Source organism: Oratosquilla oratoria, chromosome 12 (genome assembly GCF_046742065.1).
Source record: "Oratosquilla oratoria isolate Oo_2021 chromosome 12, ASM4674206v1, whole genome shotgun sequence".
Taxonomy (NCBI): domain Eukaryota; kingdom Metazoa; phylum Arthropoda; class Malacostraca; order Stomatopoda; family Squillidae; genus Oratosquilla; species Oratosquilla oratoria.
This window is the reverse complement of record NC_134788.1, coordinates 63,087,490-63,115,031: the sequence shown is the minus strand read 5'-3', so window position 1 is coordinate 63,115,031 and position 27,542 is coordinate 63,087,490. Positions and strand designations below refer to the sequence as shown.

General features: G+C 39.3%; 1 protein-coding gene and 1 long non-coding RNA gene across 2 annotated transcripts in view; both read right to left on the bottom strand.

The window, feature by feature from the left end:
* The window catches only part of LOC143031927 (uncharacterized), a 298,829-nt gene that overhangs the window by 62,231 nt on the left and 209,056 nt on the right, over positions 1 to 27,542 (bottom strand). The window lies entirely within an intron of this gene.
* LOC143031903 (uncharacterized) lies at positions 12,032 to 26,678 on the bottom strand. Its single transcript, XM_076196270.1, has 2 exons — positions 26,587 to 26,678; positions 12,032 to 14,875 (listed from the first exon to the last, which is right to left on the bottom strand). Exon 2 carries the CDS (start codon positions 14,493 to 14,495, stop codon positions 13,623 to 13,625), a length of 873 nt encoding a protein of 290 aa, XP_076052385.1. The 5' UTR covers positions 14,496 to 14,875; positions 26,587 to 26,678; the 3' UTR covers positions 12,032 to 13,622.

Below are 27,542 nucleotides of genomic sequence, written 5' to 3'. Positions count from 1 at the left end.
GACTGCGATGCGGTCACCACCCAGCACTTCTAAGCTACCAGAAGAGGCTGGACGACCGTGTTGTGAACAGCTGCCCAGGATGTAACACTTCACCCCATACCATACAACACATAATGGAAGACTGCATTATACACAATCATGCACGCAAACAACACAACATACACTCTATAAAGGATTTGTGGGAAAACCCAGTTTCGGCTGTGGCCTTCCTTGGGGAGACGGGACTGCTCGGACAGACAGTCTAGGGAACGACAACAACAACAACAACTAAAACAATAATAATAATTATGATAATAACTATGATAATAATAATAATAGCATTAATAACAATAACACCAATAATAATAATAAACTGATATAAATCGTGAATTGATAGTTTGGGGGTCTACAGAAAATTTTAAACTTTACTAGGGGGTCAATGAGCTGACAAGTTTGGGAACCCCTGGTCTAACCAAAAACTTGGGATAAAAAAATAATTGAAAAAAAATCGTATCTCCCTTACTTTTCAAGCTATTTTTAAAAATTAATAAGTATTTTGTTTCTAATGAAATGGTCTTTCATATGCAACAAGAATTTAAGAGCTAACAAAAATTGTGCCCATACCTAGTACCTAGTAACCTACTGTAAGAGGCCGGTAGTTGTACAAATGGTAATCAGGTTAGGAAATACATGCTGAGTCAACAAGTCAAGATTCGACGCCTACTGTTGTTATAAACAAAGATTGGAAGGCGTCGTTCTGTCTATGTAAACACACCGACGGAGGTGACTGCTTTATAATCGCTGATGTAATCTAAACTGTGTTAGCTGCAGACCACCTCCGTGAAGACATACCACTTGCACAATGACGTCATGTTTTTGCTTCCATGCTTTTGCTTATGCAGCAATAATTCTGGAAGGACTGTAACAGCCTCTCGGATTGGAAGTAAATGGGTATGTAGAGTAATACTATTGGCTTTAAAAGGAAAAGACACGCCCTTAAGGTGTGTCACTTGTGTTGAAACGTAAAAGACTATTGGACGAATAAAAAGTGACGTCTGAACGAAGGTGCTCTGAAGTATTGGAGAGAACCGGTGGGCACTCTCTGCGTGTAGTCCATTAGTTTAACAAGCAAGAAATTCACCACCCTTTTATTAACCCAAAGGTCGAGAGAACTAGGCATGGGGCCTAATGAAATTGGAAACTAGTGAGACTAAAGGAAATACAAGGCATAGGGCCTACTGCATAAGAAGAACTTGAACATTTAGTGAAACTCACGTAACGAAGGCAATGGGGCCTCGAGACGAGTGGAATTACAAGTCAAATATAAGTGTAATGGTCGAGGACCGACAGTGGTGGTGACAGTGGTGACAAGGATGGTGAAACCTACCCTTGATCTGAATGTCAAATACACTACCAAATGAGAATTGAAGAGTAGCAAATGCGACATACTACGCATGCACTACTCTAAGCTATCCTACCCCATAACGCTGCACTTACGAATTCAAGAAGACACACATGTTTCACCTGTTTAAACCACAGCCACGAAAACAAGCTCCTTACATAGCTGAAGGAATGCAACTCATTGCTTGACGGGCTATGACGTCATATGTAAACAAACAAGGTGGGGGTGTAAGTTTCTATATATCTACTCTATTTCTCTATTTATATTTTCTGTTCTGTTTTATATTTCATATCTAATATATTTATAGATCTTTTGTATTTCATATTTATTTCATATACTGTATACATTTTCATTTTATATTTCTATTTCATATTTACATTTTCTGTGAGAAATGAGGAGAACGGGGGTGGAAGGGGAATTGGGAGATAGGGTGGATAAAAGTGTATTGGGATAGTTTGGACACATGGAAAGAATGAGTGAAGACAGACTAGTAAAAGAGGTGTGGAAGGAGTGAACATGAGGGGTGACCTAGAATGAGATGGCTGGATGGGGTAAAAGGGGCTTTGGAGTAGAGGGGAATGTCTATTGAGGAAGGACAAGAGAGGACAGAAGATAGGGGTGAATGGAGAATGGTTGTATATGGATGCTGTTGTCATGTACGAGGTGGAATGGATGGGAGATTGGGGTGAGGGAGTATGTTTGAGAAAAATTTGACGCAGTCCGAAAGGATTTCTCCCCGTCTTCTACTTTTCTGCATGAGGGGACAGAGAGGGGGGATCGCCAATTTAATGAAGCGGACTTGCTGTGGATGTGCTGTGTCTTACGGCACTGCTTCTGACCCAGGGCAATGGACAGTATGCAGGGATGACCCGTCGTCCAGGAGGTGCCAAGATAAGAGGGAGGGAAGAAGGCAGAGGGGAATGAAGTGTGATAGGGTTGAAATGGGTGGGAGTGGTTTTTATGCATTTTTTCTGCCTCCCTTATACTGTAAGGGGGAAAAAGCTTTTGGTATATATAGGTGTATGCATGTTTTTATGTCACTTTTTTTTTTACTATTTCCATTTTCTGATTTCAAGTCTCTACTTTTAATTCTATTGTGGATGTGCGGCCGGACAAACCAGGGAAATGGGACCAAGGCACATAAGATGTAATGTATGCATAGATTAAATGTATACTGCAGGGCTAGAAGGTCCGGCCGGGTGAGAGCCTACGAGTGTCGTTGTGGGCTGGGAGTGAGGGGAGGGCCACTTGAAGCCTGGAGATGTCGTGCCCGAGCCGACTTTCTGGAGAACTGACTGTATCGGCAAGGCGCCGTCCTTTCAAAGGAGGCTGACGGGTCAGAAGGGTCCCCGGAGAGCTTTTACGAGTTTCTGATTGGCTGCTGACTAGGGATAGTCGAGACGTCCTGCTGACCTCGGCTAGTATATAGCCTTGCTCGAGTTGTGTGACGGCCAGTCTGGTTTTAACCAGCGCCGCGTCACCACACTATATCTATGTTTTATTTCTATCTTCTATTTTCTCCTTTTATTTTCAATATCAATTTTCTATTTCTACATGTGTTTTTCTATGTCTATTTTTACTTTTATGGTGCAGTTGTGATTGCTGACACGATAGAACAACTGCAGGTGGAGAGACGGAAGACAGGAGTAGAAAGAAATGGTCTAAAAACGAACAAAAAAACAAAACTAAAGTGATGTATGTAGGACGCATAAAAGGAGGATACGAATGTCACAGCAGGAATACTTCAGTAAAGGGTGACATGTGATTTGAAGAATAATGTCAAATTATAATTCCCAACTTCAAGCTTTATTCAACATTTTCCAACATTAATGGGAGTGCTGCACTACTTGTAACTCACCTGATTTCTGTGGTTTCCCGTTTCTTTGGTTGTTTCTGCTTCACTTTTCAATTCCCCGACACACTCACTTCTCTCACTCTACAATCTACCTTACCTAAACCCACTAGCTCTGCTAATCCTAATAATGCTAGAGTTCCACTTGCATCTTTTCGTTCCACACACATACACTGACGCACACACCGTCGTGCACCCTCCTTCCTACACCGGCCGTGACCTTTTGATCCCGTGCTAGGGGTGCCAACTGTGCACTCTATCTGCACTACATTTCACCACAAGTACACAATCTGCAAAACGCGAAACAATGCCAACATTACGGAACCCAAGACATTTCCATTCTAACATTACAGTAGACAATCTACAAATGAAACATTACCGTTACATTCCATAACCTAATGATTACAAAGGTGTTCCATTATTGTCATAGCATTCTCTCTCACAAACAAATCGTTACAGAGGTGCTTCATTATCATCATAACACATGTATGCATACATACTGTCATGGGTGCTTGCTTGGTTTGGCCTGAGTTAATGAAAAGTATGGAATTAAATGCGAGTCTAGGGGTAAGTAGAGTTCCAGATCGGGAGCAAGGCCCATAACAATAAAGTGGAACGTATAGATAGTTTAGATAGATAAAGGTACATTCCGAGGAAAAGCCATATTTGAGACTGGTTTTAAGTAAGGATTATAAAGATTAGGTAAGATAGAAGTCTGCACGAAACTTAAATAAACTATATTTACAACAAACGAAAACAAAGCTTTACTGTTTAACATTTACGAACATACACTTACAGTATTCTGAGGAATAACATAAATACACTTTCCTAATAAAGAAAACATACAATTCACAGATCACCGAGTCTTAACATATATAATTCACACAAAATAAGAAATAACCCTATGCAAGTCCGAAGAATCAGTTAATACTATACTTGCGAACAAAAATGCAGTACACCGATATTACAGCGACGAAGGGGTGAGACCAGAGGTTGAAGTCCACAAGGTAAGGGTCAGTCCGTGTGTGAGGGGGGTGGTGGACAGCCGTTTTCCCTTTATATACCCGAGGAAGGCGTGGCCAAGTGTTTCATGGCATGGTTTCAACCCCAACATTGTGAGAACGTATGATGGCCACGAGTCATGTTCGAACCCGTTAGTAGTAGGCGGGCGATTTGAAAATGGCTCGATTCACGGTTGGCTATAACAATACACACAAAGTACCTCACACAAAACACAAACATCACATGAGAAACCTAGAAACACTGCACACCACACACAAATACCTTATACGACACATCACACCTAGACTTCACCGCACAGACTACTTGACAACTGCGCATCTCCCTCAGTTAGTGTACACGGAAAATCGTGTATGGCCGCGCAAATTTACAACGTATCGTTGTACAAGCTATGACTGATCGTGACCAGACGTGTCGCGATGTGTTGGATTCTGTCTAAGTACCACGGAAATGAGTTCGTCTATATCCAGCAGCAAGTGTAAGGAAAGGCAGCAGATTCTCAGTAGAGGTGCTATGGCTGGTCGGGTTCAATCCTCACTGGGTTTTTTTTTTCTGTAAACGTGTTACATGCAGTTTTAATGTATATTCACATCTCCACCGAATGTATATAATGTTACCTGTTCCCCTCTCGCCGCCAAAATGGTTCCGCTACTCCAGGAAGTGTTTCGTCGCCCGGAACCAGAACATGAGGTCTCGTCCCTTACTTATCCAGTTGAATGTACATCCGCTTAGAGGAAACAACCCTCTATGCGTAATAGACACATACAAAGATATCGCAAACAAAAAATACGACTACACGCACAAACATCTGCATAAGCTTTTTCTTCTACTGAAATTATTTTCATTTGTAACTCTTTCCTACTGCATCTTCTCATTTCAGTTTACCTGCCTTAACTAAAACTCCAATTTCTCTGTCAGTCCCTACGACTAAGCCTCCTACTCCCTTTCTAACTTTGTTGATTGAGGTTAAGTTGAATATCCCTGTGGTGCGAGTGCGAGTGTATGTGGCGCGGACGGGGACGGGCGGTTGGCATCCCCCCCCCCCAATTGGGGGGAGGGGGTCAAAGGGCACGAGCGTTGGTATCCCCCTTCCCCGCAGAGGGAGGAGGGGGGGGGGTGCCCTCGCATCGGCGTGGGTGGACAGTGCCTGGGAAGGACTATCTAGGCTCCGCCGAGATTACCGTATCCACGAATGGAGACGAGCTGTTCAAGATGAACAGTATCACCCTAAGGCCGTTTGACGGCAATTGAGATGTCACTGTGTGGCTTATGAAGGCGGAGTTGGTCGACGGGAGGGAGACGAAATGCGAAGGCGACCAGGAAATTGAAATGATAGTAGAGGGTATCCCGATACGACTAAGAGTGCTCGTCATCAGAACGATTCTAGAGGGAATTGATGTGGTGCTGGGAATGGATCGAATTACCCAGCATTGAGAAGTCACGTTCATCGATGGGCTCATAAGGATTGGAATGAGGCGGGAGGATGAAGACCCGACCGAGGCCGGGTGTGGACATAGGAGTGGCAGTGGGAGCCGCGGAGGGCGGTGCTGCCCCGAAGCTCGACCCTGTTTGTGAAGTGTCATACTGGCGACGATTTTGTAGACGTGTGTAGCGAGACCCTACGCAGGTGGCGCCGAAGGAGGGGGGCGTCCGCGGTTGTAGACTTGCGGGCGGCTTACCTCCAAATTCACGGGGGGAAGAAGTTATGGAAGTACCAGCTAGTAAAATACAAAGGGAGAACTTACTGCTTGACCAGACTGGATTTTGGGCTTAGCTCGGCCCCGAGGATCATGACGAGAATCCTGAAGACGGTACTGGAGAAGACTGAAGCGATGAAGACGGGCACTGACTCGTACCTCGACGACATACTGGTGGACGATAGCGTAGTATCGTCGTCGAGCGTGGTGGAACTTTTGGCTCGGTACGAATTGTCAGCAAAGGAGCCGGAGCCGTTGGAGGGAGCAGTGTTGGGACTGCGACTGGAAGGAACGGGGCCGAGAAGCTGATGTTCAAAACAGGGAACGAGATTCCGAAGGTGACGGATGAAATGTGCAAATGAAAACTTTTCTCCCTTTGCGGTAAATTAGTGGGCCACTACCCGATCGCCGGTTGGCTCCTTACGGCGTGCAGCTACACCAAGAAGAGGTCGGGGTCGAAAGATTGGGGAGAGAAGATTGGGTGGGGGGACACATTCATATGTTTAAGTCGACTTTCGTATAATTTATTTTTGATATTTGGATCAGCTTTGTGGCTCGCCATTGTACTGTTTCCAATCTGTCAATGTCTTTAATGAGATTTGGTGACCATACGGAAACAGTATATTCCAAATGTGGACGAACTAACGATTTATATAGCTTGTTAATGAGTGATGGACTTTTGAAGTAAAAAGAAAAATCGTGCAATCAGTCCTAGAATATTATTTGCCTAGATGATTTGAGATCGTTACTGATAATTACGCTGAGATCCTTTTCTTTATGCACTTTTGTTAACGAAGTTCCAAATAATATGTAATCGTACCTACTGTTATTCTTAACTATGTGCATTACCTTGCATTTACTTGTGTTAAATTTCATTAACCATTTTTCAGACCATTGCTGTAGTTTATCTAAATCTTCTTGAATGTCTAATTGGTTTAAGTGATCATAATTATGCCATTCCGCACAGTTTTGTATCATCAGCAAATTTGGCGACAATAGGTTTATGTCCGTGGTCTATATAATTTATATATACTATGAATAGAAGTGGCCCAAGAACGGAACCCTGAGGAATTCCACTTATAACATTTTTCCATCTAGAAGTTTTGTTATTTAGAACAACAATGTTTTCGATCATTCAATCAATTACTAGTCCAACTTAATAGGCTACCACTAATTCCGTGTGAAGCTAATTTAGTTAGTCTTTCATGGGAGACAGTATCAAAAGCTTTTGCAAAGTCTAGATATAATAAATCTACATTGTTTCTTTTGTCATAATTCGAGAGGAGTATATTGTAGATTTCGTGTAAGTTAGTCACGCAAGAACGTTTCCACCTGAATCCATGCTGGCTATCATTTATCAAACAGTTACTTTCTAAATGATGTTCGATAGCATCTCTGATGATAGTTTCCATCATTTTTCCTACAATTGAAGTCAAACTTATAGGCCCATAGTAATTTGGTTTCTTTTTGTCATTTTTTATATGGGAATAACATTAGTTAATTTCCATTCTCTTGGGACATCTCCAGATATTATGGATTTCTTGAAAATAATTTCTAATGGAACAACAATCTCATTTTTCATTTACTTTAAGATTCTTGGATGCCAACCGTCAGGCCCTGATGTTTTATTAGCCTTGAGTTTCTCGATACACCTTTCAATATTTTCTTTTATATTTATCGTAGTAAGTTCACCCTAGACTTTTCACAGGTCTCAGTTTGGAGTTCATTTTAGGTTTCGTTTAAGAATACTGAGCAAAATAGTTTAAAATATCACACTTTCTTTCATTTCAATATTCAAGTTGACCGTCAGCAGATAATAGTGGGCCAATGTTATTCCTAATAAAAAAATTTTTTTTATCTCTAATGTAACTATAGAATTCTTTGGGGTTCTCTTTGGATTTATCAGCCAAATTCATTTTGTATTGTTATTTACGTTTTTTTTATTGTCTTTTCATAATCTCTCTGTATTATTACATAACTTTGGTAGTCATTAGGTGCACTCGAGCACTTGTATTTCTTATATGCCAGTTTCTTTTTAGCAATACTTTTTCAGTTTCTTTCTGAAGCCATTTTAGGCGAGCCTGATTTGGGGGGCGTCTGTCCTTAAACGGGATGTAGGTATGAATAATCTTAGTAAGCGTATTTTGAAACATTGCCCACATTTCATTTACAGGTCCTTCACCTAATTTTCCTCCCAATCTGTAAACTGGAGCTCCTGACGTAGTCCTATGAACTGAGCTTTACTGAAATCGGGAATTTTAGAAACTCAAGTATCTATTTTTCTCATTTTTTCAGCTGTTTGAATCTAAGTTGTACATACATATACCAAGGCTTTTTCCCCCTTCCAAGGGAGGTAGCCAAAAAGGGAAAGGCACAAAAAACACTCCCACCCATTACATCCCCCAACACACTCCACATCCCTCCCACCCTTCCTCTCATCTGAGCACCTCCTGGATGACGGGTCATCCCTGCACCCTGCCCACCGCCCTGGGTCAGAAGCAGTGTCGCAAGACACAGCACATCCACAGCAAGGCCGCTTCATTTAATCGGCAACCCCCCCCCTCTCCGTCCCCGCGGGCAGATACGGCGAGGCCGGGGAGAAATCCCTTCGGGCTGCGTCAAAATTTACTCACACATACTACCCCACCCCCCACCCCCCCGCCCATGTCTCCTCATGCAATCACAACATCATCCATATACAACCATTCTCCATTCACCCCTATCTTCCGTCCTCTCCCTTCCTTCCTCATCAGACATTCCCCTCTTCCCCAAAGCCCCCTTCACCCCATCCATCCACCTCATCCTAGGACGTCCCCTCATGTTCACTCCCTCCACATCTGCCTTCCATACCTCTTTTACTAGTCTTTCTTCACTCATTCTTTCCATGTGTCCAAACCATCCCAATATTCTTTCATCAACCCTATCTCCCAAATCCCTTTTCACCCCTGTTCTCCTCCTCACCTCCTCATTTCTCACTCTATCCAGCCTAGTAACCCCCACCATACTTCTCAGACACCTCATCTCAAACACATTCAAACTCCTTCTCTCTTCTTCTCTTATGTTCCATGTTTCTGCCCCATACAGTGCTGTTGGCACAATCACTCCTTCATACAGTCTCCTCTTCGCATCCATTCCCAAATGTCTATTCCTCATTACACTCTTTAAACCACCAAGGCATTTACTCGCTTCTCTCAATCTACATTCTACCTCCACCTTCACTCCACCTTTTCCTGCTACACTTGCACCCAAGTATCTAAAACTATCCACTTCCTCCGGTCGCTCTCCCTTAATGTTCACTTCCAGTCTACTGCCACTTTCACCCCTTGTACATCTCATCACCTTACTTTTACCCACATTTATCTTTAGCTTTCTTCTATCACATACTCTCCCAAACTCTGCCACCAGCTTCCTCAATCCCTCCTCTGACCCTGCCACAAGCGCAGTGTCGTCCGCAAACAACAGCTGGCTCACCTCCCACCTTTCTCCATTTTCTTTAACCATCTCCAATCCCTGACTCACTACCCTAGCATTCACCTCTCGCACCACCCCATCCATGTATAAGTTGAACAGCCAGGGCGACATAACGCATCCTTGATGAAGTCCCACCTTTACTTCAAACCACTCACTCTCTCCATTTCTAATCCTAACACATGCTCTACTACTCTCATAAAAACTCTTGACAGCTCCCAAAAGCTTTCCTCCTATCCCATAAATCTGCATAACCTCCCACAGTGCCTTTCTGTCTACCCTATCATAAGCCTTTTCCAGATCCATAAAAGCCCAAAAAACATCCTTCCCCTTTCCTATAGCTTTCTCACATATCTGTCTTACCACAAAGATCTGATCTACACAACCTCTACCCGTCCTAAATCCACACTGTTCCTCACCAATTACTCCTTCTGTTCCTCTCCTAATCCTCTCAATTAAGATCCTCCCATAAGCCTTCCCTACTACACTCAACAGGCTAATCCCTCTGAAATTACTACATTGTTGTGATTGCTACTTAAGATAATTTCACCCATTTCTACATCGGTTATCATGATTTCATGGCTAATGATCAATAGATCGAGTAAGTTTCCATGTCTTGTGGGTTCTTTTACATGCTGAACTAAGTAATTGTCTCCGAGAAAATCTATCAAGCGACTATTTATATGGCCATGTTCAAGAGTTATCCAATCAATGTCAGTACAATTGAAATCATCCATTATCAATAAGTCCCGGTTGCAGAAACTAGACAGTTCTTGAAACAATATTTTGTCGTCTGCTAATGATAATGTTTTTGGACTATATATTACACCTATGTAAATTTTTTGTCCATTTGTTTGGGTTAATTCTACTCACAAACTATCATATATCCTATTCCATTTTCTCTATAATACATTGTTTTTTACGTGCAACAGAACACCCCCACCTTCTGGTTTCTATCCTCATAAAGATTCAGTTTCAAACTCTCCACCATTTAACCATGTCTTGGTTATTCCTATCATATTGAGATTTTCGCTTTTGACATACAACTGGATTTCTTGCAATTTGATCCTAATACTACGAGCATTAAAGTATATGGTTTAAAGAAACTCATGATTTTTCTTTTTGACATATTTTGTGTTTCAACATTGTGCCTTACATTATAATATAGTTCTTTATTGACATCTTGCTCTATGTTGGCACTTGATCCTTCATTGACATTCAATGCCTCATTGACATCTGGTCCCTCATAGTCATCCAATCTCTTATGTACACCTTCCCCCCTCCCACACTGGCCACCCTTTGTTCATTGGCATTCTGTCAGGCATCACTTCCAAAAGTGATTCTGTGCTCCAGTGACATTATATCCTAGAGTAATACTTTGTCCTCCGCTATCATTACATCCCATCGTGATATTTTGTCCTTTGATATTACATCCTAATGTATTTCGTCCTCTGCCGACATTATATCCTAAAATGATATTTTGTCCTATATTGACATATTGTTCTACATTATTGCTATGGCCTACTCTGTTTCCCCAATACACTCTTTCCCTTCCCTTTGAAGTTCTACACCAAAAAAGGAACTAGTTCATTACAAACTCCAACTGTACTCAAAAAGTTATAAACTAATTTTCATTAAATTTTGTGGAAAGGCATATCTTAGGCCAAGAAATGGGTTATTAGATTTTGAGATAGATTCGGATATGAGGATAATTTTTTTTTTTTTTTTTGTATCCCTGGCATTAATAGTATACAAATTTAGTTAATTTGATACAAAGTGGGCCCTGCTATCATTTACTGTATAATGTGGGCATAATTGTCTTTTTCGACTTTGTGACTCATGACACTGGCATGTGTTCTCTAGATGCCATCTAGTGTAATATTTTATTGTGTATTAGGAATACGGTACCTCCTAAATTTGGCCTTTCATAAATAAGAAAAATTATTAGGGATACAGTGGAACCCTGCCATTCGTCCGCCTCTCTACTCATACAACTCGTTATTTGTCCAACTTGTTCAAGTAAAATTCAACTCGTCATTCGTACGCTTGCCCCGCGATTCAGACAGCGTTACCTTCTTGTTACTGGCCGCGCGACACGGTCGCTTCAGCTCAGTCTCATGCTAGCTTTGACACGGTCCCTGTAGTGGTGGAAGATATTGTGTCCCTGGGGAAGTCCATGGGTTTGGATGTAGACAGTGATGATGTGTAGGAGTTGGTCGAAGACCACAAATTTAGAAATAGCTACAGATTACAACCATATCTGTGTGCACTACTTACCGAACATAGTTGTTGCCTTGTTTTGTTTCCTGTTGCTTACTTTTCAATTGAAGTACAAAGTTGGGATGGATCTTTCCAACAGCTCCCTTTTATCTTAATTATTATGATTTTTTCTGCATTGCTTCAATGTTCCTCTACTATTCCAATGACTTTTAGTAGCCATTTTTTCATCAGTATATTCATTGCTCCTTTTGTTATTCTTGAAATGTAGGTTTCTGCAGGAAATAACAGTGATTTTCTTTTCCAAATGCAATTTGAAACATCAAAAAAAAAAAAATTGAGATTGTATCAAGTATTCAGATTTTTAATTTGAGGGTACAAAACCAATAACATGTTTCTTGATTTATTTCATTGGATTGAACTAGTACTGGTGATGTGCAACTGCTGAACATACAAAAGATCTCCAAACTATGTGTAAAATTATGAAATTGTACACTTACATTTCAAAAGTCATTGACAGATTCTCAAAATCACATTCCTTTTGTTTTGAATTCATTGTTATGAAATTAAAGGATTAGTATCTTAAATTACAATATTTTGATTTAATTTTCAAAACCTTATGCACACACTTTTTTCCTTTGTACGCTAGTTGTGAAATGTGTGCACAAACGCATGCACAAATCTTATGGGGAATATTTTTCATCACACAGGTCACACTGGAATGGCTTCTTTCCAGTATGAGATGATTGAGACCTCCTTTGTGAGAAAGCACAATCACACAGGTCACAGTAGAAAAGCTACTGTCCTGTATTTACCTGGTTGTTTTTTATGGGAGGAGAGCTATGCTTATAGTGACCTGCTTTTGTATCTTTCAGCATCAAGTTTCATCTTAAAAACTTGTATAGTTTTTGCACTGTTTCTTTCATTGGGGGAACCTGTCTCTCTGTCCTTGTTCCCAATTTTGTGAGTTTTCAATTGTGGGGGGATCACATGATATTTGAGGTGATTCTTTTGTGAGAAAGTTGCAGTGCACAGGAATGGCTTCTCTCCATTGTGGGTCCTCATATGCATTGCGAGAGAACCCTTTTGTGAGAAAGTTGCACCACACATGTTGCACATGAGAGGCTTCTTTCCTGTGTGGGTCCTCATATGTTTTGTTAGAGATCCCCTCTGAAAGCTATATCATACAAGAATGGCTCTTCTCCATTGTGGGTCATTATGTACTGTCAAAGTCACACTGGATAGGCTTCTCTCCTGTGTGAGTCATCATATACTTTCTGAGATAACCCTTTTATGTGAAAGCAGAATCGCACATGTCACATTGGAAAAGTTTCTCTCCTGTGTGCAAGATTTCCCTTACATGAGAAAGCAGAATCATACATGTTGCATTGGAAAGACTTGCCTCTTGTGTGGGTCCTCATATGCCGTGTAAGAGAACCCTTTTCTGAAAAAGTAGAATCACAGAACTCTTTTGTGGGAAAGTAGAATTGCACAGGTCACAGTGGAAAGACTTCTCTCCTGTGCGGGTCCTCATATGCTGTATGAGGGAACCCTTTACTGAGAAAACATAATAGCACAGCTCACACTGGAAAGGCCGCCCATCTGCAGGGGTCTTCAAATACTGTGTGAGAAACCTTTAATAAGAAACAAGGATTCACAAAGGTCATACTGGAAAGGCTTTTCTCCTGTGTGGATCATGTGTTTTTGAAGTGATTCTTTTGTGAGAAAGCTGCATTGCACAGGTAGCATCACAATGGCTTCTCTCCAGTGTGGGTCCTCATGTGCTTTCAAGAACAATTTTGTGAGAAACCAGAACCACACAGATCACATTAGAAAGTCTTCTCTCACGTGTGGGCCTCGTATGTTTTGTGAGATAACCCTTTCATGAGAAAGCAAAATCACACATCATAAAGGAATTGTTTCATTCCTATGGATCATCACGTGATATTTGAAGTAATTCTTTTATGAGAAAGCTTCATCACAAAGGTCACACTAGAAAGGCTTCTCTAGTGTGGGTCCTCATATGCTTTGTGAGATTAATCTTTAGTGAGAAAGCAGAATTGCAAAGGTCACACTGGAAAGGCTTCTCTCCTATGTGGGCCCTCATATGTTTTGCGAGATGACCCTTTCGTGAGAAAGCAGAATCACACAGGTCACAATGGAAAGGCTTCTCTCCTGTGTGGGTCTTCATATGCTGTGTGAGATGACCCTTTAGTGAGAAAGCAGAATCACACAGGTCACACTGGAAAGGCTTCTCTCCTGTGTGGGTCCTCATATGCTGTGTGAGATTACCCTTTTGTGAGAAAGCAGAATCACACAGGCCACACTGGAAAGGCTTCTCTCCTGTGTGGGTTCTCATGTGACATGCAAGAGAACCCTTTCGTGAGAAAGCAGAATCACACAGGCCACACTGGAAAGGCTTCTCTCCTGTGTGGGTCCTCATATGCTGTGTGAGATGACCCTTTTGTGAGAAAGCAGAATCACACAGGTCACAATGGAAAGGCTTCTCTCCTGTGTGGGTCCTCATATGCCATGTGAGATGACCCTTTTGTGAGAAAGCGGATTCACACAGGTCACACTGGAAAGGCTTCTCTCCTGTGTGGGTCCTCATGTGATGTGCAAGAGAACCCTTTTCTGAGAAAGCAGAATCACACAGGCCACACTGGAAAGGCTTCTCTCCTGTGTGGATCCTCATATGCTGTGTGAGAGAACCCTTTTCCAAGAAAGCAGAAACACACAGGTCACACTGGAAAGGCTTCTCTCTTGTGTGCCTCCTTGCATGCTTTATGAGAGCATCCTTTTTTGAGAAAGCTGAATCACACAAGTCATGATGGAAAGGCTTCTCTTCTGTGTGGGCCATCAAGTGATTTTTAAGGTGACAGTTTTGTGTGAAAGCTTTATCTCACAGGTCACACTGGAATGGCTTTTCTCCAATGTGGGTTATCATATGAAATTTGAAGCGATTCTTTTGTCAGAAAGCTACATTACACAGATCATATTGGAGAGGCTTCACTCCTGTGTGGCTCATCATATGCTTTGTAAGAGAACCCTTTTGTGAAAAGGCACAACTTTACAGGTCACAATGGAAAGGCTTCCCTCCAGTGTGGGTCAACATGTGATATCTAAAATGACTAGTGATATAATTGTGCCATAGATGTCACACTGGGTCCTTTTCATTGTATGACAAGTATGGAATCTGTAGATAGCTCTTCCAAAGGAGTGGTCATATTTGCCCTCATCCTGAAAAAATGTAATTATATTATTGACATCTATCTCTGAAAGTGTGCAATATATTCTAATAGGATAGTGGAAGTTTTGCGCACAAACTATTTCATACTCAAATTTGTACCTAAACCAACCATTCATACATGCCATGACCTATTATAAAATAGGGTGAAACACTAATAGATATGGAGCTATCATATATTTCATTCTACTTTTTCATTACATATGAGGTGAAAATCATCCTACAGCTACATGCATACTCATTCCCCCACAACCACAATGACTTAAATTTTGCTCTAGCTTTTTTCATCATGTCATGAGATTTGGAAGTGGGCAATGGCCCAGCTGGCCACAACAGTCGTATTTTAATATAACTTCATAGCATACCATGTTTGGGCTCACAAGACCTGAATCTAAACCAACTCAAGGAGGGTTTATTCAGTTCATCTGACTCAAATAAGTGATGCAAGGCACATCGTTTAAGACACACAAACCACAGTTTAGAATGGACGTCTAGAACGAGCTCTGGAGTGCAGTGCTTTTTCGATAAGTTGGAGGAAACACCTAGGTGGTGTCATTCATACTGGGACAGGGAAGCTTTGTCTATCAAGTGACCGAAATGATATGTTAGAGTAAGTTCACTTAGTGGTTAAAATATAAAATGGAGGATGATGAAGGTAGACAAAAATATAGTGAACCAACAAAGAAAAGACTAGAAGTAAGAAGGGTTGAATCACCATCAGGTGTCATCCCAAAAAAAGAGTTGCAACATGATAACATCCAAGAGGAATCAAAGGTATGAAAATATAACATTTTCAGGGTTTCCAAACGTGGAATACTAGGTAGAGGTATAGATTTGGAAAGGGAAACAAGGTATAAGAATATTCCAAATACGGGCAATTACAGAACTAATGAAATTATAGATCTGAAAGCTGAATACAGGACAATGTATAAAGAAGTGAATGAGTTGAAAAAACAAAATGCTGAAACGAACAGGGAGCTTAATGATCTAAAAGAGGAATTAAACACAGTCAATAGTGAGAATGAAAGAATAAAAAATGAAGATACTAATAAAAATGAGGCTTTGAAAAAAGAAGTAAAAGAACAAATACAAGCGGTGACTGAGAAAGTTGGAGAAACCATAAAAGAGATAGATCTCCAACAAATCAAAAATCAATGGAAAGTGGATCAGGAAAACCAAAAAATAACTTTTAAAGAAATTGTAAAACAAGTGGAAGAAAATGCAAAAGAAACAGTCATTAAAGTAATTCAAGAGAAAGAAAATTGGGCTAGACACAGTTGATAAAAAAAAAAGTGTATAGTTGTATTGAAGAAAACCACAATGTAGATAGATAGTTATAAGAAAAGAAAAAGAAATAGCAAAAGAAATTCTGAGAGAGATACAAGAGGAGGGGCAAGAAAAGGGGGAAAAAATAGAGGAAGTGCATAGAATAGGACTATACCCTAAAGACAAAAAACAGACCACTATGAATTGAAATAAGGTCTCAAATGATAGCAGAAGTTAAATTACAAGAATATATGGATATATAAAAGAAATGAGGAAAGAAAGGAAAAAGACACTAAGAAATGAAGCTAATAGAAAAGAGAGAGAGAATAAAAAGAGACCAAAATGAATGTTTTTTTTTTTTTCTTCTTCTTTTTCTTTTAGAGTACTGGACCTGAGGCTGAGAAAATGGTATATCAAAAAAGATCAAAGGAAACAAAAAAGGAGGAAAAAGGAAAAAATTAGAAATAATGTATACTAACATAGATGGCATGATTTCAGGACTAAATGAATTAAATGACTATCTGGCAGAAGAAAAACAGTATATAATGGTAATTGTGGAGATGGCATTACAAGGTCCACTACCACCAATTATTGTGGGACAAAGTTTATATAATCATTGGATAAAAAATCGAGAGGCAAAACAGGGTGGAGGAGTCATGTTTTTGATTAATAAAGGGTTAAATGTGACAAAGATAACAGAAGGAAATAATAATGTGGAATTGATTATGATAAAATTTGAAAACAGTGACATAACAAGTAGAAATTTTGTAGTGATATATGTGCCCCTGAAAAGATATTCCTGGACAGAGAGTGACCATTCCAAAATTTTGACACAGAGAAATATTGAAAGGAGGAGGAAACTTAATAATTATGGGTGACTAACTCTAGAGAAATAAGTTAGGAGATGACAGTGAAAGGTGGAGAGGACCTTTGGGGAAATATACTACTGGGCATGGCCAATGAATACACAATAATTCAATGGGTAAAAGAAAAATACCAGAGACTGAGATAATGAAGAACCATCAGGACTAGACTTGATATCTACATCAGAGCCTGAAACTGTGGATAAAATGGAATACAAGACACCAATTGGGAAGTGACCACATACTTATCAAGTTCAAACTAAAAGAGGAAATTTGGGAAGAAATGGGAAACACAGAAAAGGAAGACTAATGTGCAACAAAACAGATTTTGAGAAACTCAGAAAATTCTTTCAAAAAGTGAAGTCGGAAAACTTCTTTAATGAAGTAGATAAATATGTACCAAAACAAACACAGGAAAAGGTGTACATTAAATGCTGGTACAACAGAAAATGTAATGAGGCAAAAGATAGAAGAGACAATGCTTGGAAAAGATGGGAAAAAAAAAATGGATAAGTGACAAGTACATATCAAACTAAGAAATGAATATGTAAAAATATGCAGTGAAGAAAAAATGAATTATGTAAGAATCAACCTAAATTATTCTACAGATAAGTATATGGTAAATTAAAAAATAAAAAAGGAAATGGTGAAACTGCATCAAGGGAACGAGGAATGTATAGATGTAGAAATGGCTGAAATGATGAACAAACATTTTAAATTTGTATTCACAAGAGAAAATACACACAATTGTGATGAAGGAACGGGAGAAAGATCCCTCCCAATGAAAGAAATAATTGTGACACAGAAAGAAATAAGGGACCAAATGATAAACCTTGATGTCGGAAAATCACACGGTCTGGACAGAATTGCAAATTGGATACTAAAAGAATGTATAGATGAACTAACAGACAAAATATACAAAATAATAGATTGCTCACTCAAAGAAGGAAAGGTACCATAAGATTGGAAAAATGCCAATCAATATTGTGCCAATATATAAAGGAGACAAGGAAGACCCAACAAACTGTAGACCGGTCTCCCTTACAAGCACAATAGCTAAAATACCTGAAAAAGTTATCAAAAGTAGATGGACTAAAATCTGAAAGAAAACAATATTCTGAATACAAAATAATTTGGCTTTAGACAAGGAAGATCATGTGCCACAAACTTGATTTGTTTTTATTCAAGGTTAATATAATGCAAGAAAGGGATGGGTGGGCAGATTGTGCTTTCCTGAATTTACAAAAGGCATTTGATAAAGTACCACACAAAAAGCTATTAAGAAAACTTGAAACAACAGGTGTTAAAGGAAAGTTATTGAAATGGATGGAAGATTTCTTGCGTGGGAGAAAAATGAGGGTGGCACTTAGATATAAAAACCTGACATGGGAAGAAATGAGAAATGGAGTCCCACAAGGCTCAGTATTAGCTCTAATAATGTTTGCTATTTATAAATGACATGGATGAAGGTGTAGAATGTTATATGAACTTCTTTGCAGATGATGCAAAACTATTAAAGAAAGTAAGTACAGAAAAAGACTGTGAATCACTACAGAGAGATCTAGACAGTCTGGAAATGGAACCAAAAGTGTGAAGTGTACTTCAACATCAAGAAATGTAGTATAATAGATTTTGGGGGAAAAAATAGTAATAATAATATCAGGACAATAAAAAATTGGTACAAAGGAAGTAAAAAAGATAGCTCAGAAAGGAACCTAGGAGTAGTTATTAACAAAGACATATCCCCAGACAAGCATATAAACAAAATAGTTGGAGAAACCTACAATTCACTAAGACCAATAAAGGTGGTTTTTGATTACTTGGATGAAGTAATGGTAAAAAAAATATTAGTAACATTGATAAGACCAAGACAAGCATATAAACAAAATAGTTGCAGAAACCTACAATTTACTAAGATCAATAAAGGTGCTTTTAATTACTTGGATGAAGTAATGGTTAAAAGAAATATTAGTCACACTGATAAGACCAAGATTGGAGTACACTGTGACACTATGGACATCCAGCACAAAAAAGAATATAAAGAAATTAGAAAGAACTCAAAGAGCAACAACAAAGGTGGCACCAATACTTTTAATATTGACATATGAACAAAGATTGTCTAAACCAATACTGGAACAAAGAAGAGAAAGAGATGTATTGGCCCTTTAGTGAATTGTGGAAGGCATGGAAGTCCTTGTCAGAGAAGACTTATTAAAGTGGGATGAAAGAAAAACAAAAGGACATGAAAAGAAACTCAAAAAGGATAGTTCCAGAAGAGATCTGAAACAAAAAAATCACAGATAAAACTGGATAAAAAAAATAGTGTGAGCAAAAACTATACAAGAATTTAAGAACAAACTAAATGCTGTGAGATACAAAGCATAGTTTCCCTTCCCGTATAATACAACTAGGTAAATAAATACACTGGTAAGTGGTGTACCTGTGTAATTAGTCTGAACAAAATGTAATGAAATTGATCTAGGAAACTGTAGAGGTATTATCTATGTATATGTCTGCTATATCTATTCAACTCACTAGCTGACGAATGACTGTCCGCTGGCCACGCCCTGCAGCCACACATAACTTCGTGACGTCACAGTCAACACACAAGCCGGCAACCCAGCTCATACATGCAATGATACATACTAACACTTGCCCTCTTTTCTTCTTTCTTGTGTACTTCATCTTGAATATGTGACAATGAAGTGATGATGCAGGTACATACCATATGGGTACATACACATTCCCCATGAACCCAAATGATCCACATACAAATATGTGAAGATACATGCACACATTGACACTGTTAACACCCTAATCCCGGCTGACTGCAGCACAAAGTTGCTCAGTTCACGCCCCCTTCTTAGTGAGGCAATCAGCAAGTTGTCGTGATGTTTCCACATCAGGTCGCCTCTGCGATTTCTCCATGTTCCAGCATATTCCGCAATACTGTAAGGTCGGTCCTCACCCTCTTATCATCCACACTTCTGCATGAGTAAAGAGCATCCACCAAGCTCTTTATTGTTGACAAAACACCAAATCTTGAGAGCCGGACACCCAGAAATTTTAGAAGGGATCCTCGCCAAATATACTGAAGACTCAGCACACTCCAAAAGTGCCATGGCCTCAGCTGAGAGCGTGGGCTTAACAACTCTTCTAATTTTTCTTGTCTGCCAGAAAATGGGACATCTCTTCTCATTGTCATCTCGTAGAAATATCACAAAGCCACCCTGTGACCCACTGTCCATCAAATTTGTGGACAAAGCATCCATAAAGCACTCAAGGTAACAGTCTTCAAGCTTTTCCATCTTAGGCATGAACAACCTTTTGTTATCCATTTTCACTCTATTAATCACCTTGTTGAGTCATAGTAGTTTCACTACAGTAGCCTGGCGACATGCAATGCTCAGTTTGCACACATCAAATGCTATATCAGGCCAGGTATGTGTGGCAATACAATTCAATTGTCCCACGATAGCCCTGTACTCCGATCGCTCTGATTCTGACAATTCACTCACCTTTATGTAGGCTCGCTGTCTGCTTATTGTCATGGGTGTCAAGGGCAATGCATACTGCCACTGGTCTAGCGTTATGCTGCCGCATTGGTGTGAAAGTCTTCTAGATTAGTTTGGAGCAAGAATCTCACCACCTGAATTATCACTCGTCTGACTCGCCATCATTTTTCAATTCAACACCTTGCGTCTTGCCACCGCTTTCCAATTCTGATTCTACATCTTGTAGATACTCTCTCGGTGTTGGTTCAGATTCCTCTCGCACAATTATTTCAGATTGAACATGGGGAGCTTCTTTTGTAGGACTCTGGTGCGGAAGAAGTGCCAGCCTATAAATACTCATGAACATGTACGTAGACTCCTCCATGTCTCACTAAAATTTGTTTCCCATCTCTGCCTATCACAATGCCAGGCAGGGCCATGCCCCCTAGGTCTGTCATTCCTTTTGTAGAAGACTTCATCACCATTTTGGACATCAAGTTGGTCGTTTGAATGTATGTTGTGTCATAAAGCCCTGGCTAGACGTTTTCCTGCTTCGGACTTCATGTATTCCTGTCTTGCTAAATGTAGGGCATTCAAGTTAATTCTCACAATGTTTGACGCTGAAGTAGGTTCCAATGCTGGAAGGTCATTATCATAAACATTGGGTAGACCAGGGTTGAATCCAAAAGCTAGCTGATTGGGGGAGAAACCAGTGTGGTTAGAAAGAGCATTTCTTGCCGATACTGCCCAAGCCAAAGCAACCTCTGAGGCATATTCACCACCAAGGTCTTTTTCAGAGTTTACTTTTTTGACCTCTTCTTCACCAATGTTATAATCTCTCGATATTCTGTTTTTACTTTTTCTCTTGATTTCATACAATATTTCTATACCTTTCCTTTTCTAAATCTATACCTTTACCCAGTATTGCACTTTCTGTTGCAAACCCTGATAATGCAATATTCTTGTACCTTTGATTCCTCTGAACCATTTCCATGTTGCAACTTTTTTGGGATGACACCTAATGGTGATGCAACCCTGCTTACATCTAGTCTTCTCTTCATTGGTTCACCATATTTTTGTTTATCTTCACCATCCTCCATTTTCAATTGTTACCACCAAGTGAATTTTCCCTAATATAATCATTTTGGTAATTTGATCAATATACCTCCCGTCCCAATATGATACCAACAAGCTGAAAATGATCTGGACATTTAGGTCAGATGACCTGCATCCAGTATCTATGCAAGATTATGTGAGTGAATATCAAGAAGCTTTTACTCCCAAGAATATCACAACCAGTGCATATCAAATTTAGGGTGAACTTCATAAGTTCTTGATCTTTGTACTCTGGAAGACAAGATGGAGTCCCATCCCCAATAAGAATATAAGAACAATGTAAGCAAACAGGATGCATATGTTGATAAACAAAGAGTCTTGCCAGTCTCATTTATTCTCTAAATCACTACCAATGTTGATGTTAATTTGAGGTACTTACACATGGGGCACATAATACTTAGAATAATAAGAGCTAGCCAGTGATCATATTGGTCAAAATTGCAGCTGCCAGACCAGCAAACATCTTCATAACATATAAAAGTGTTTACTTGTCTCAAATTTCAAAAAATTCATGCCAAATTAACTATTAATTTGCACTATTCATAAATGGGGCTCAAAATTCTCAATGATAAGAGCTAGCCAATGATAGAGGTAAGAATTGCAGATGTGAGACCTGGCCTAATCTATTCTAGCCCCATGGTAAATATAAAGATTTTTTTTTTTTTTTTTTTAACAGCTACTGACATTACTATTAGTTTGCAGTACTATATCTGTGGTTCAGAATACATCAGAATGATATGAACTAGCCAAAGGTATAGGTAATTGACGCTGTGAGACTGGCAAACATTTTCATAAATATCCACACTACCCTTACTAGGTATGTGTGAACCTGTGGACGGCGCTACCATTGTGAATGTAATGTTTACACCGCCATCTTTTGTGGCCTGTTTGAATAGATATGCATCAGTTTGAATACTTGTAGCAATCAGCACATGCACAGGATTATCAAATTGTCTTCTTGTTCTGCAAGTGTATGCCCAGTTAAGAAAAAAAAAATAATAATAATAACCAATTTAAATACAAATTTGGCTATTACCCATTGCAAATTAGTTTTCTGAGTACAAATCTAAAAATAAAGTGCCTATATATGAATATTTTAATGTAATATTCCTATTTTTTAGCCAGCTTTCTCCCAAAAATGAGCAACTGTAAGATTGTTGGTAATGTGACAGCTGTGCCTTAATGCATAACATGTAGGCATGTTCTCCAATACTTAGTCATGTTTGTTAACACATGATATAATGGAGATACTTCGCGTAGTAGTCATAGAGGGTGTTGTTCATAAAAAATACTTACATTGTTATGGTATGAATTTTAAGATGTTGGACAGGCTATGTTATGCCTATTACATAGCCAGCTATGGCTATGATAGCAAGTATATGAAATAACTATTAATAATGTGGTCAGTATTCCATGTCATGAACCATGTCCATGATCATGAGAAGTCTCAAGACTAGTAGAGCTCTAGAGACAAGACTTAAATTTTCTTCTGGGTTTCATGATGATGATGATGATTATAGACATGAGCTGTTGAAATAAGGCTGTTTATTCAGATTATCATGATTATAGGTAACATGATTAAACAAAATAACTCCTTTGAAAGTAAAAAGTCTTTATTCATTTTTCTATTTCAGTAAATTGGTGTAAAAAATAATTCACCGATTTCAATGTAAATTTAAGTTAGGTCTTAAGATAGTTGCAGTACTAACTGGTTAGTGTACTGAGAGGCAATCTAAGGGTAAGGGCTAAGGCACCTATATATGCACTTTTAAATGTGATAGTAGAGTTCTCTTAGCTACATATACATTACAGTGCACATGCATTACATTGATGGAACATGTTACGAGATAAGTGTTTGTAAGAATTGTATAAAAGGAAGGTCCTGCATTGTTGTTGACATGCTCAGGTGATTTGTTGATCCAAAAACTTTCATATACCAAGTTGCATGTCTATTGGGCCAGGGGTTTGGATTTTAATGATTAGCTGCCATGATAACATGAAAGGTGTTAGTAAGCATAGTATAAAAGGAAGGTTCTACATTGTTTCTGACATGCTCAGATGATTTGTTGACCCATAAAACCTTCACATGCCAACTTGTATGTCAATTGGGCCTGGGGTTTGGATCTTATGGATGATTATCTCTAAATTGACAAAAGTTGCCATGGCAACATGATAGGTGTTAGTCAGAATGATATAAAATGAAGGTCCTGCATTGTTTTGACATGCTCAGATGATTTGTTAACCCATAAAACCTTCACATGCCAAGTTGTATGTCAATTGGGCTAGGGGTTTGGATTGTACTGATGATCATCTCTAAATTGACAACTTAATAGTTGCCATGAAAAGGCAAATTTGGTATGAGGGAGATGTTCCACATTGTTTTTGACATGCTCATGTAATTTGTTGACACATAAAGCCCAGGGGCCGTATACACAAAACTTTTTTGTTAGCCTTAACAATCTCTGCTAGCTAACAGAAAACCACTAAAAGTTATACACCAATGCTTAACTAACAACTGTTAGCTAGTAAACAGTTGTTTGTCAAGTTGCGCTAAACAGTGCTAAAGTTAGCAGCTTATGAACGTGTAAATGGACGTATTATTAAAAATTGCACATATAAAACAGTGTTATTAATGCAGTTGTTCAAAATTTATTAATAGAGTATCATGATAGCACATAGATATCGTATGTATGGTTTTTTAGGAGTACTTATTAACCAACGACCGATATTTTTGGACGAAGGCGCATTGTATAGGCGGCCGCGCCACAGACAAATCTTCCGACAGAAGACTCAACAATTATTTCAGAGGATATAGACATGGCAGAAGAATCACAGAAAAAGAAAAGGAAGCCAAACTGGTCACAAGAGGAAACACTCCAACTTGATTATGGAGGAAAAAATAATTATAAATGGGCGATTCAAGCCAAGGACACAAGGACAAGAAGGAGGCATGGCAAAGCACGTTGATGCTGTGGTATCGTTTTCTGTTTACATATAAATGTTCATCTACACTTGGAGCCACAATTCTAATATTTGTGCCATCTATGGTACCCACAACACCGGGAAACCTACAGTCTTCCATGAACTCTGCTTGTTTTACTTGCGCTTCTTGGTTCTGATAGTGCATCAATTGTTTGAGTAATGACACGGCTGATTGTTCCTTGTGAGGTCTCAAAGTCGTCGCTGCTGCATTTTACCTGTGGCTAAATATCATTAGGGTAATTTCCACCTTTGTCTCAGGACTCAGTGGTCGATTCCGTTCTGTTTGAGATTGAAGTTTGTCCCTCACTAAATCAGCCATTGTTATTATACCAGCACGGTTCATTCTGAAGCGTTTGATGAGTTCGTCGTCATTGTACTCGTTAAATATGTCCCATCACTGTCGACATACTCGCCGTCGTCTTTGTATTTGTTGTTGTTGCTCCGCCATCTTTTCTACTAACAGGAATTTGTTAAGAGCTTAATAGTCCTCCACACCACTTTTACCTTAACAGTACTTTTAAGGCCCTAACAAGTTTTCTGTATCCACTGTTAGTGCTTAACAGCTAAATGTTAGCCTTAACAGGAATTTGTTACCCTTAACAGCTATTTGTTAGTGCTAACAAGTTTTGTGTATACGGCCCCAGGTTTTGCAAATTTTAATAAAATTGGACCAGTGGTATAGAGTTTATGTATTTCTTTACCAAAATCTTTACAAATTACCACCCTTAATTCTAACCTTTTATTATGGTAAAGTCTTGCAAACAATTCGGTATAAAAAAATATACATATATTAAAAAAAGAAACTGCATTTCCCTGTAGGATGGTTGTATATGGATGATGTTGTATGAGGTGGAATGGGTGGGGGGATGGGGGGTGAGGTAGTATGTGTGAGCAAAATTTGACACAGCCCAAAGGGATTTCTCCCCGTCTTCTCCTTTTATGCAATGGGGGGACAGAAAGGGGGGTCACTGATTTAATGAAGCAGCCTCGCTGTGGATGTGCTGTGCCTTGCGACACTGCCTCTGACCCAGGGCAATGGACAGGGTGCAGGGATGACCCATCATCCAGGAGGTGCTAAGATAAGAGGGAAGGTGGAGGGGAGTGGAGTGTATTTAGGGATGGAATGGGTGGAAATGATTCTATGCCTTTTTCTTTTTGGCTACCTCCCTTGTAAGTGGGAAAAACCTTGGTACATGTATATATGTATGTATCTAAGAAAATTAAAGAGTATTTTTTTCTAATGAAATTGTCTTTCATATACAACAATAATTTAAGGGGTAATTTTTTGTTTTCAAATTTTTGTGCCTGTACCCATCATGAAAAGGCAAAATTGGTATAATGGAGATGTTCCACGTTGTTTTTTATATGCTCTGGTGATTTGTTGACCCATAAAACCCATGTTCAAAATTTCAATAAAATTGGACCAGTGGTTTTGAGTTTATGTGAACTTCTTTACCAAAAACTTTACAAATTACCACCCTTAATTCTCACCTTTTGTTATAGTATAGTATAGTCTAGCCCAGGGGTTCCCAAAGTGGTCAATATCGACTCGCAGGGGTCGATGAGACCATCCAAGGGGTCAAAAGAGGGTCAATAGGTTGCTAGGGGGTCAAAAGGGGTCAGATAATTACTATGGGTCAAAAGGCAGTCCTTGAAATTAAATGGTAGGCATGAAATGATCATGTTCTCTTCCCGTACTGAAAGGGTGAGAATAATCAACCAACCAATATCTAAACTTAATGAAAAACCATGCCAGTTCACTCGGTGTCAAAAATCCTCTCCATTCTGTGGATGCAGGAAGAATCTCACATACACACAACCACATCGTGAATGAACATCAAGATGACGAGCTTGTGTAATATAATACAGAATTATAGAATATGTAATATTTTGTAACCATTGCTCAGAATGCCAAATACACTGCCAAATGCGAACATACTACGCATGCACTAAGCTATCTTACCACCATATTGCTGCACTTACGAATTGTTGAAGACACACTTGTTTCACCTGTACAAAGCACAGCTACGAAAACAAGCTCTAAGAATAGCTGAAGGAATGCAACTCAATGCTTGACGGGATATGACGTCATATGTAAACAAACAAGTTGGGGTTGTAGGTTTTTTATATATATTTTCTCTATTTATATTTTTCTGTTCTGTTTTATATCTTATATCTAATATTTCTATAGATCATATTTTGTATTTCCTATCTATTTATTTATTTGATATATACATTTTTATTTTATATTTTTATTCTATATTTGCATTTGCTGTGAGAAATGAGATGAGGAGGAGAACGGGGTTGGTAAGGGAGTTGGGAGATAGGGTGGATAAAAGAGTATTGGAATGGTTTGGACGTATGGAAAGAATGAGTGAAGACAGACTAGTAAAAGAGGTGTGGAAGGAGTGAACACGAGGGGGTGACTTAGGACGAAATGGATGGATGGGGTAAAAGGGGCTTTGGAGAAGAGGGGAATGTCTGTTGAGGGAGGACAGAAGATAGGGGTGAATGGAGAATGGTTGTATATGGATGATGTTGTGATGTATAAGGTGGAATGGATAGGGGTGAGGGGGTATGTGTGACAAAAATTTGACGCAACCCGAAAGGATTTCTCCCCGTCTTCTCCTTTTCTGCATGAGGGGACGGAGAGGGGGATCGCCGATTTAATGAAGCGGCCTTGCTGTGGATGTACTGTGTCTTGCGATATTGCTTTTGACTCAGGGCAGTGGACAAGATGCAGGGATGACCCGTCGTTCAAGAGGTGCCAAGATAATAGGGAGGGAAGGAGGTGGAGGGGAGTGGAGTGTGATAGGGTTGAAATGGGTGGGAGTGGTTTTTATGCCTTTTTTATTGTATTTATTTATTCATTTATTTTCATTGATTATTATTATTATTATTATTATTTTTTTTTTTTTTTGCTGCTTCCCTTATAAGGG

What these genes read in the sequence shown, in the direction of transcription:
- LOC143031903 (XM_076196270.1), bottom strand. Translation starts at nt 14,495, where the DNA reads ATGGCCCACACAGAAGAGAAGCCTTTCCATCATGACTTGTGTGATTCA.